The sequence below is a fragment of the Lycium barbarum genome, chromosome 3, assembly GCF_019175385.1.
Source record: "Lycium barbarum isolate Lr01 chromosome 3, ASM1917538v2, whole genome shotgun sequence".
Lineage (NCBI taxonomy): Eukaryota > Viridiplantae > Streptophyta > Magnoliopsida > Solanales > Solanaceae > Lycium > Lycium barbarum.
Window position 1 is genome coordinate 10,674,110 of NC_083339.1, and position 11,858 is coordinate 10,685,967.

The window sequence follows — 11,858 nt, forward strand, 5'->3', positions numbered from 1 at the left end:
GCTGCCCCAGTTGTGTGTTCGTCGGATGTTGCTGCAGATTTGTTTTACAAAAATGTGGTTAAGTTCTTTGGTGTGCCAGCTGATATCATCAGTGATAGGGATACTCGGTTCACGGGTCGGTTCTGGACTGCCTTGTTTAATATGATGGGAACTGATTTGAAGTTCTCTACGGCGAACCACCCTCAAACCGATGGGCAAACTGAAAGAATTAATCATTTGTTGGAAGAATATCTGAGGCACTTTGTGACAGCAAGTCAACGGAATTGGGTGGACTTATTGGACAGTGCACAATTTTGCTATAATTTGCATAAGTCGTCGGCAACGGAGATGAGCCCGTTTGAGTTAGTCCTAGGCAGACAGCCTATGACTCCACTTGATGTTGCTAAGCAGAAGACTCAAGGGAAATGCCCTGCTGCCTATTGTTATGTCAGGGACAAGCAGGAAGTGCTTGCAGAAGCGCAAGACAGTTTACGCAAGGCCCAGAAACGGATGAAAAAGTATGCAGACCAGCGTAGAAGAGCATTGGAATTTAATGTTGGTGATAGGGTGCTGCTCAAGCTTACTCCCCAAATCTGGAAACAGATTACAAGTAAGTTTAGGCACCGCGGTTTAATCCCAAAATATGATGGACCATTTGAAGTAATTCAGAAGGTTGGTGAAGTTGCTTATAGGTTGAAACTGCCTGAAAGGTTGAAATTACACCCAACCTTCCATGTAAGTTTTCTGAAGCCTTATTATGAAGATGCTGATGATCCGGACAGGAACCAGTCAAAGAGAGCACCAGCTGTGGTGCGCACACAGTTCGACGCTGAGATTGAAAAGATATTGGATCACCGGGTACTTGGTGTCAAGAAGAATAAGCGGACAGAATTTATGATTCAGTGGAAAGGTAAGCAAGAAGCTGATGCTACTTGGGAAAAGACAAAGTCACTTTGGCAGTTCGACAAGCAATTGGAGGACTACCTGAAAACAGCCTCGACGAGGACGTCGAGTTCAACTGGTGGGGGTGGTTTGTTAGACCCCCAAGTTCGGACTCAGACGCATGCGGGCGAGGGCAGTGTCAAGGGCTTGTACATTGGCCCTTGACATGGGCCTATGTGATTGTTGGAAGCAATGTGCGGGGTTGCATGCCTATGGCATGGTGTGCAGCTAAGTCAAGGTGCTTGGGTGTTGGCAAAGCAGCTTGACGAATGTCAGTGGCACGGACAAGCGCATGGCACCAGACGGGCATGCATGCAGGCAGTAGGTTGGCACAAGCAGACATGGGCATTGACATGGGCTGGTCTGTGCCAAGGCAGATGGGAAAGGCAAAGGGTTGGCATGGCATTGGCATGAAAATGGGCGAAAAATATTCTAAGTGTTGGGCGAAGCTATGAGGCGAAAATCAGGCTAAGGCACGCGTGAGGCACATGAGCGAGGCAGGTACACGACACATGAGCGAGGCATGCGCGCGGCACATGTAGAAGGGCCATGCGCACGGCACATGCGTTGGTTACGCAGTGTGCGCGGCATGTGCGACGGTTATGCTCGATTTTTGAAGGCTTTGCCCACATGGGCTAATTGTTAGGCTTAGAATGTATGCCATGATCCCAATGTAACTGCTGGCACATGCCATGCATGCCCCTCCCCTTGTAACTGCTTGTAACTGCCCTGGCAGGTTTGTAAAGTAGACAGAATTTGGCTAAGGCATTGATCAGTTTGGTAAGCCTCCAAATTCGTGAGTCCTTTTGTATATCTGAGAGGTAATAAAAAGGTTGGGCATTGCCTGTAAACTGTATGTGTTCCTTTTATTGTGTTTGACCCGAAATTAAATCTAAGTGTCAAAAGTGAGTGTGTGTGCGAAGGCTGAAGTTGGCTGTGATGCTGACTGTCGAGCAGCGATGGCGCTGGAAAAAATCACCCCTGTTTCACATACTATTCTGGGAATTGTTTTAAACTTTAGCTAATTCTTCCCTTAACTTACAACTTAATACGAACTCAACATTCTTAAATGAATCAAGAGATTAGCAAACCAGCTGGCTCAAATTAAATCAATTCACTAAATACGGCACTGTTATGAATTGCAAAAAAAAATTGTCCGTTGCTTCAATAAAGATACTTTAATAATATAATATTTTCAAAATTGCTTTAAGTTACTTTCCGTCTTGTCAAGTTACCAAACATAGTATACAAACACTTATTTCAATGAGTTTAGCTTACGTTTTATAGATTGTGTAAATATGTCCGGTCATTCAAACGATATATATACGTGAGTCTTCTTCAAGTGCGAGATTTAAATATCTTAAAAGTAAATTATTTTACTTGCTACAACATATAAAGATGATCTGATAGTATAAAAATATCTAAACTTATGATGTATATTTAAGCTCTATACTTCAATTAGTTTAATTTCAAATGACCTTATATTATAAACACAAAGGATGATGCCAATCATTTTGAAATGAGTTCATCTGAACTTAGTAATTTTGTTACGGAACACAAACATGCGAGTTTAAGTTATACATAAACATCGATAGTGTGAAAAAAAGTTACTTCAAGTCACCCAGATGATATCTATGGCTAGGTAAGCTCTTTAATTAAAATGTGGCATTTGTAATCTTGAAAATAAATTAGATTACTTAATTACAACAAGAAGTAAAGATGACTTGATGTTATAATAATTCCTTATATATATAGTGTCGGTGTATATAACTTAACTCTCTCTATATATAAAAAATTACTAAAATTTCAACAAGTATTAAATATGAATCCGTAATTTAAATCTAAACTATGGAGAACAAGTAACAAGGAAATTCAAAATTCACAAGACAAGAACTCAATTTCTTTCTCTTTTTTCCTTCTCAAAAGAAGTCCCTGAAACTGTTTTCTGTTTACCACACTGCTAAGTTGCTTAGCCCAAGAGACCTTTGAAAATTATATGTAACACTCAACTATCAGAATGTCAGATTCCTTTCACTTCTAGAATGTGAAGGTGGGGTTCTCTGTCTATTTGCTCCTTAAATCATTTAACCGTTTTTTCCCCTTTTTAATATTTTATTATCCAATATTGGTAGGTAAAGCCTACAATTTTAATTATTTATTTATATACTGCCATGCACAGCAGTTCCCCCTGCCCCCCCAACCCCCCCAACCATGGGTCCAGGATTGGGGTGGGGGTAGAGGAAGCACACTTGAGAATGTTTGTCTAAGGACCCTTTTCTTTAGTTTAATTGTTTAGCTTTATTACTTTTATTAGTATTATTTTATGTTAACTTACACTATGCTATGTAATATTATCCATGTAAATGATAAAATTTCACATTTGTTGTCCAGTAAGTTATAAGCTCGAGCTGTGAAAACATTCTCTTTTCATAAATGCAAAGGAAGGATTGGATATAGTTTAGATACTCATACTCCCTATTTCTGTTTTAGTAGCGTAGCTAAGTATATTGAAGGAGGTTCAATTGAATCCATTCGTCGAAAGTTATATTATACAAATAGAATAAAAGTACTCTTTGGTGTATATATATTGTTGAATTTCCTTCGTAGTATAAGTTTGCATTTATTGAATCTCGTTAAATTGTTGACTCCGCCACTATCCCATACCATACTTTCTAGAGAGCACTGTGTATCAGGGTAAGCCTTTAATTTATGATTTTCTTTATAACTGTGATGCTCAGGTCAGTATGTGTATACCTCGACTAATTTCACTAGTTGTTCGCTATTTTCCATCAGCACAAACACCGGATAATTCTATCTATGCACCCTAATGTTTTTGGCTCCGTTCATTACCATCAAACTACATTTAACGATATATTTTATATTAATATGGCATTTGATGTCCTTAATAATTTGCATCAGCAATTAGTCAATTGACTAATACAGTAAAGTTATTTAGCACTAAGTGCCTAGCTATGGCTAGTTAACTGAGTACAAATTCATGTAAAATAATTGTAGAAGCTGGCTTAATTTGCTTAATCCCTATACTAATGTTAAAAAATAGCTAGAAAAGTGTATCTTATTTATAAAGTGTTAGGGCACATTTAACTCTAACTCCATATAACTTGTTCCAAACATATTCCCCATAATATCACTACTTTATCATGCATGCAACACACGACACGTATGACAACCACCACATTCTTCTGTTTATATAGGAGCGGATTCGGCAGAACGCAATAACAGTTGTTCATACTCTTAGAAAATTATTTAATGTGTATAAATAAATCATCCTGAATCTAATTATAAGCAAAAGTTATGATGGATTCAGAATCATAAATTAAATTTTTTAACTCCGTCTCTATATGTATATGCTATATTGCTCAAATTCTTCGAAAATATCGACAAGTGCATGTCAGATCTTCCAAAATAGTTTATTTTTAAAAGATCGACAATATTTTTGAAGAACCCGAGCAAACATAGTATATATGAGTACTAAGCAAAGTGGGGGTGTGGGGGTAGTGCAACACAAGCTTAATTTAATTTAATAAGAATCTTAAAGGTTAAGAAATTAAACATATTACTACCCCTCTCGAACTACTAAAAAGTAAACAAAATACAAAAATGACACTTAAGAGTAAGAACAAACCAGGACCCTAAATAAGTTGCTTGTTATGTATATATATGCTACTACCATAAAGCCCTTCACTTTATTTGAGCTCCATTATTCTCAATATTCTCTCTTTGCCTTTATCTTTCTTGCTTTCCTTTGTTTCTCTCTCTTTAGCAAGAAGAGTATTCTTCTCTCCACCTCCAAATTGATGTGATTCTCCACTAACAAAAAACTTTACAAAAGAGAATTTTTAAAGATCATTCAAGAATTTAGCTATGAATTTTTCTTCAATTCCAGCTTATCTTGATCCAGCCAACTGGCAACAGGTATTGTATTTTTTTTATAATTTTTTTTGCCTTCATTTTGATGCTTCCATATCCATGGCTTCTTTGCCAAAAAAGCAAAGAATTCATTAAAGATAATATTCCCCTCAACTTTTGTATTTATTTTAATATTCTTCCTTTCTTTTTCATCTTTAGATTTCTAGCATATACTAAGATATCTTAGTTTCTTCTTTTTCAGCAAGTTGGAGGTAGTATCTCAAATCATCATCATCAGCTTCAATCACCACCATCTCAAACTGCAGCACCGCCTCCAGTACTTCCACCTCCCCAACCTCCACAGCCTCATGGCGGCGGTGGTGCAGGTTCTATTAGGCCGGGCTCGATGGCTGATCGAGCCCGGATGGCCAACATACCTATGCCTGAGACAGCCCTAAAATGCCCTCGATGCGATTCATCAAACACCAAATTTTGCTACTTCAACAACTATAGTCTTACGCAACCAAGACACTTCTGCAAGGCTTGCAAAAGGTAATACTTTAAAAAAAAAAATAGATTCATCCCAAGTACATAAATTTACCTGTATATATAGTTCATCTTTATCAAAATTAACGGGAGAACTAAAAAAATGGAGAAAAAAATATAATTAAGTATGATACGTGTACTAGACCAGCTAAATGTTCAATTTTTTTTTTAAAATATTATAAATACCTAACTTATCCCTAAGTTAGGATTAATAAACAAGCATACATTCTTCCACTAGTTTTTACGAGAAAATGATTGATTGAGAATACTCCTCGTCAGGTACTGGACTAGAGGCGGCGCTCTAAGAAATGTTCCTGTGGGTGGTGGTTGCCGGAGGAACAAAAGAAGCAGCAGCAACAGCAAGAGCGGCAACAACAATAACAATAATTCAAAATCTCCGGCTTCTAGCACTAGTACTGATGGTCGTCAAGCTACTAATAATTCAGGCTCTACAAGCACAATTTCATCACATAGCAACAGTTTTTCTGGCCCAACATCAGCAGCAAGTTTATTAGGTCTTATGACCCCTCAAATTCCGCCTCTACGCTTCATGTCGCCTTTAGGCCAATTTAGTTCTGATCATCATCAGCACCACCATTTTACTCCGAGTAATCACATGAACTTGAATTTTTCTACAAGTTGTGGTAACGTATTAGGCGGTACCACTGAAGGCATGATGATTAATAATAACAACAATTTGCTCGGAGCTGGAGCTGGTGGTGTTGCTTCGCTTTTATCAAGTGGAAACATTGAACACTGGCGAATGCAACAACAAATGCCACAACAATTCCCTAATTTCTTAGGGGGATTTGATCCGTCTAATTCGCCTTCTTCGGGCGTTAACAATTACCCGTTTCAAGGTGGTGTTCACGAGGCAGTACAATTCCTTGGTGGTGAGGGTACGAGTCAAATTAGCAGGCCAAAAATCTCGACCTCAATGCTAAATCAGATGGCTTCAGTGAAGATGGAAGATAACAATAACAATAATAATGAAGATCAATCAGCTTTGTCAAGGCAATTGTTGGGGATTCAAGGAAACAATGAAAATTGGAATACTGCTAGTGCTTGGAGTGATCTTTCTGCTAGTTTTAGCTCTTCTTCCACTAGTAACGCCTTATAATATAGAGTCGGCGTAAAATGTTGTTCACTGGCAAAGCTGATACTATTTGCTTTATTACTGAGCGGTCATTCAGAGGTTTTAGCTGGTAATCTGAATTATCTCACTAGTCGATATATTTTATGAGCGAAAGCTTCTAGTGAGGATGGAAGCCGGACATGGGGTACAAAAAATCAATCATCTGAAAACCCTAGATTTGGTAGTCTTTGTTAAAGTGTTTTCTTTAGATTTATTAGTAGTTTGCTATGGTAATGCATGTGTTAGAACATGTTTGGAGGTTGAGTGTACTTTTTCTTAATTAGTTCTTTGTAGTAGCTTTTGTGTAGACATGAATGTCTAATTTTTAAAGTAATTGTCTTTAGGTGTTGGGCTGTAAAGGTGATCATATGGCTAACAATATTTCTAATGATATATCATCTTCATGTTTGAAATTGGACGGAATTTGTGTACTTCGATTTCTTCTTCCTTCTCTCATTACTACAATCTCTTCATGAATTTATTATTGCTTGGCATGATATCATGAAGCTCTTGAGGATTTCACTGTTTTGACATTGATAAAATGATTACCAATGAATTTTAATACTGATCCATGGTCTGAAGCAATGTTACGTTGTCCAAATATTTATAAGATTAACAAAATTCACATAGTAATTGCATTTGAAACTTAAGAATTGGATGTGCATGTACAAGTAGCTATAAACTTTCCCACTTTAGTTTTATTCAAGCTACAATTTAAAATCGCAATACCTGTGTGAATTTACATGTTGTAGAAGATTATCTATCTGTTTTATTTTTTAGGTTATTGATTCCAGAATTTGATAGTGTAAATTTCTTTTTAAACATGTTGATGAGTGTATATTCTTTTACATTAAACTGTGTGCGGTTAATCAAGTACTCCTTGTTTAGTTTTTGTTGGTAGAGACTTACTCGCATTGGATGTTTTTTTACCAAATCAATTCAATTTATCATAATTAAGTGATTTGATGAAATTAAATTAGACAGCAATTAACCATAGTTAAGTGATAGAACCTTCAAAATGAGGGGTTCTAAGGAACTGTATATTCTTTCAATGTCCATATTTTTACAGGTTCATAGGACAGTATATAGTACTATGCCAATACGCGTCGTTGTGTAAGCTTTTGCCACTTCATGAAGATTATTATTCTTAAATATTATTCTGTTTGATTGGTGCATGCTAGTCACTTCATGTTATTCTGGGATTTCAATATTTATATATTATGCTTTATAATGGATGTAAGATGTGAGCTGAAATGGAAAGGAAAAAAAAGAATTCTAAGTAGCTACTTTCTACAGATTCAGTTGCTTCCAGCTACACTAGAGAATTGATAGAGCATTAGTGTTTTTGTAGTTTTGTTTTTAAAATTGCTCCAGATCTCATCCACGTGCCTCATTTTGCAAAGAAAAATATCGAAAATATACTTACCTATTTGGTGGCATCTAGGAAATAAAATCTGGGATATTCATTTAAGATTAGAACTTCTTTATTAAGCAAAATCAGGGATTGGCTGGCTTTGTGTAAAGAATATGTTCATTTTTTAGGGAGTGCAGGCTATATGAAATTGTAAAGAAAAATGAACTCGACCTAATTAATAAACATTGAGAATGAAATCAAACTCCAAGAACAATATCAGTTACCTGTTATTAGAAAGAAAATCCTATATATATTGTTGGTTTTAAAAGGTATTACTAATATTAGTATATGCAAGTTCAATCAAAATAGAATAATATTAGGTTGGTAAAAAATTAGAGGCAAATTCATTATTTGAAGTTCATGAATTCTTACCACGATTTCAAGTTAATGTACAATAATAATTGTAAGAAAATTAATGAATTTCTTGATACATATACAAAATCTGAACAAAAGCTACCCGCTTCATCTGAACCCATAATTGCTAAACTAGGTCCGTCCCTATAGAAAATCTGACCTGGACATGTCCATGTGTAGATTATCTGGAAGACGAATGCGTGCATATCTTATAATATGTTTTTTGTAATTCTGTTTGAGTAAAACTTTTTGACCCGTTTTAAGTTATATTTGTTGAGAATATAACTTAAAAGTATGTTCTTTCTAATAATTTAAGCTTTTAAATAAAATGATCACACACACCTTCAACGCTATCGACATCACACAAGTAGTCTTGTACTAATGTGCAAACTTTTATTAGATCTATTGTCACTTGTAATTTTGTAACATAAAGCTAGTGTAGGTTCTTGTACTGGAACAAATATCCAAATATATTCTTTATCAAATTATAGGGATCAACCTAGAATATGGTAATATTATGTCCCCAAGAAAATTATATATGTGCTTCCAATGTATGGCTCGATCATTTGCTATAATTCCGATAATAACAACTGAAAATATTAGCCTAGTCCAATGTAAACTGTAAAGAGTAAAAAAGCAACAGAAGATTCTTGGGGCATGAGTAATGATTCCATAATAACAATAAATTCTGACAAAATGGGCAAAAAAGCAATGATGAGAAAATGAGTCAAAGAGGGTAAGACAAACAGTGGGACAACAAGCTTCTTAAAAGACTCGAAATCGAAAATATGCCCACTCAATTCCACGCAATTCTCTTCCCAAACTCCCAAGTTCTGTTATTACCAGTATATATATATATATGGTTTATTAATTTGTTTTTTGTTTTATTTCATGTGCCTTAATTTAATTAGACATGAATTTTTTTAAAAGTGAAAAATACTTTTGAATCTTATTATCTTCAAAACATTCTTGAATTTTATAGCCTTAAACAGTTAAACATGCTACATAGAATGTTGGAGCTAAGTGTAAAAAGGTATTACAATCAAACCTCTATATAATGACGTCGTTTGTTTTGATATCTTTTAATTGGTATATTGAAATTTTGTTATGGAGGATGATTGTTATAGAAAGGTCTTATATTTTTTTAGACTGATTAAAAAGAAAAAAAATGTTTCACAAATCAGAACGGACGGCGTATATTGTTTAATTTCTATATTTGTTTACTATATATTCTGGTCGAAGACTTCTTGAATTCTGTTCCCCACTTGCCCCCAAGAATCGCGCAGAAATTTAAAATAAAGAAGAGTGAGATCATCAGAGAGCAGTCAAAGAGGACAAAAGACTGGAACAAACGTGACAACTAACGTTGAAGTATGCAAATTTATGTTTCTTGTTCTGATTTGGTCGCACGAAATTTTAGGAAGAATAGAACAGTACTAACTTTTCTTCGTACTTCATTAGATCTTTCAATTCTTGATTTTCACGAACTGGTCTAACTGATATTATTTCATGCTTCTGGCAAAGAAAAATATGATTCAGAGAAACCGTATCTTACCACCGAATAGAAATATTAAAAGAAGTAATCTATACGTGCAGATTCCTTTTAATTTTTAATTAGCAAGCTTTTTGTCATAATTTGAGTGAATTAACAAGAAAAGACTAAAACATCCCATGTTTGTTGGCAGTATTTTGTAAGCTAATTTTAGCATGTGACCATATTGCTTTACAGTGTTCTTTGGTTGTTGATGTTTCTGGTTACTACATAACTTCCCTAGCTCTCCTATTCTTGGGAATGTTCTCTTACTTTAATTTGATGCTTTAGCCAATTTCTTCTTTCTTTTGACTGGATTTGAGACATTGGTGGCCACTGGCCAGGCCACTTGTTAAGTTGAAGTAATATTTGCTCTCATGAGCTCCATTTAGTTCTTGATTTAACCTATAAACTGAATTACTTATCACCCCAGCATTCCAATTTATGTGATATAATTTGTATTGACACCAAGTTTAGAAAAGAAATTTAAACTTCGGAAACTTATGATTTTAGACATGTCATAACATTTATATGATTATGTATATAACTTTAGAAACTTGGTCCTTAAACATGCCATAACACTGTTCCGGTTATAAAAGCTTTTCTTTTCATCTATAAAAGCTTCTTGTTGAGGGAAAATGTAAAGTGAATTATTTCTAAATTTAGTAGCGTGCAATTCTTTTGGGAACGAATTGAAAATGAAAGTTTCATGTGTAATTAACTGAAAGTGAGAGAGTAATTTTTATTTTACCTGTGTCATTAATCTATTGTAGTATATATATGGGTTGTCTATCTTATTTTTCAGATACCTTGTTTCGCTTATTATGAGAAATTATATATAGTAATAGTAATTATTTAAGGTGACTTGATACTTAATAAAATTCTTTTGCACAGTGCAGAGGTTGAACGCATTAGTTATTACTTACAAGAAATTAAATCTATCCTGGGAACGCCAAACAATTTTTCTTGGACTAGTTTATTGATTCAGGAATTGGGTATGATGAGGTATTCCTTTGATGATACATATATAATGTATATGTTTTTTCTCCGTGTAAATGAAAAAAAGTATGTTTTATTACTGTTGTGATCGCCCTACCCATTTTATACAAAAATCGCACATCAAATTAGATACTCTCTTAGTCTTATTTTATGTGAAACAAAATTTATATTTAGAAACCACATAAAAGATACTAATATGTCATAATAATAATTAACAATCGAAGTCAAATAAAAACTCTTTTGACTATTTAAATAGTTGTGTATCGTCTCGCATAAAGTGTGACAGAGGAAGTCATTCCAATTATAACGTGTTAAAGTGTTGTCATCTCATCTACAAACTTAAGCCGCCAGAAAGAATATATTTTTATATAATTTAATTACTTAATAATGCCTTCAACATAGCGAAACAAAATAAAGCATTCTAGTTTTAAAGGGAAAAATTGAATAATCACAAGGTCAAAATTGAAATACAATTGTCCTAGGGAGCCTTTCTTAGTTATTGTTAACCATGTTAAAAGAAAAATAAAGAAGTCACAAACTGGAAATTAAAAAATAAACGAGAGAGAGGTGATTTCTGTTACACTTGCAATAAAATGTTGTACACATAATTCTTCAAGCACTGTACTGTTTATAGTGTTCTCTTAAAAAGTGAAGTCGTCAGGGAGAAGCTAGGAATCTTATGTTATTCGACTTTTTGTTAGGACCGAGGTAATGACTACGGCGGCTTACCAACACATCAACATTTCATAAAGCAACTCTGTAGTTTTTGTTTTCCTCAATTCGATGTTCTGTGTCATTTTTTAGATTCTATTAAATTTAATTTACACACGAGACCTCTAGGATGATAGAATAGTTACGAACTCATCACAACATTTGGTGATAATAGGTGTCGTTTTAAATATAATTTTTGCATAGACAAGATACAATTGTTTTATACTATCAGGTTATGATACAATATGTAATTGTTCAAAGAATTAAGTATAATTTAGTTACTTGAAAAATAGAATAAATAATATGATATAACATATATATAGCTAAAATATACTTCAAGTATGAGAATCTTTAGACATTATTTTATTTGTGTATAT

General features: G+C 34.5%; 1 protein-coding gene across 1 annotated transcript; it reads left to right on the forward strand.

The window, feature by feature from the left end:
- The first annotated feature begins 4,615 nt into the window (after window positions 1-4,615).
- On the forward strand, window positions 4,616-6,890 carry LOC132630302 (dof zinc finger protein DOF2.4-like). Its single transcript, XM_060345890.1, has 3 exons — window positions 4,616-4,857; window positions 5,054-5,343; window positions 5,617-6,890. The coding sequence occupies exons 1-3, from the start codon at window positions 4,807-4,809 to the stop codon at window positions 6,455-6,457; spliced, it is 1,182 nt and encodes a 393-aa protein (XP_060201873.1). The 5' UTR covers window positions 4,616-4,806; the 3' UTR covers window positions 6,458-6,890.
- The last annotated feature ends 4,968 nt before the right edge of the window (window positions 6,891-11,858 follow it).

What these genes read in the sequence shown, in the direction of transcription:
- LOC132630302 (XM_060345890.1), top strand. Translation starts at nt 4,807, where the DNA reads ATGAATTTTTCTTCAATTCCAGCTTATCTTGATCCAGCCAACTGGCAA. An exon ending in ATCCAGCCAACTGGCAACAG is followed by an intron (nt 4,858 to 5,053) that starts GTATTGTATTTT and finishes CTTCTTTTTCAG; the next exon opens with CAAGTTGGAGGTAGTATCTC. An exon ending in TTCTGCAAGGCTTGCAAAAG is followed by an intron (nt 5,344 to 5,616) that starts GTAATACTTTAA and finishes ACTCCTCGTCAG; the next exon opens with GTACTGGACTAGAGGCGGCG.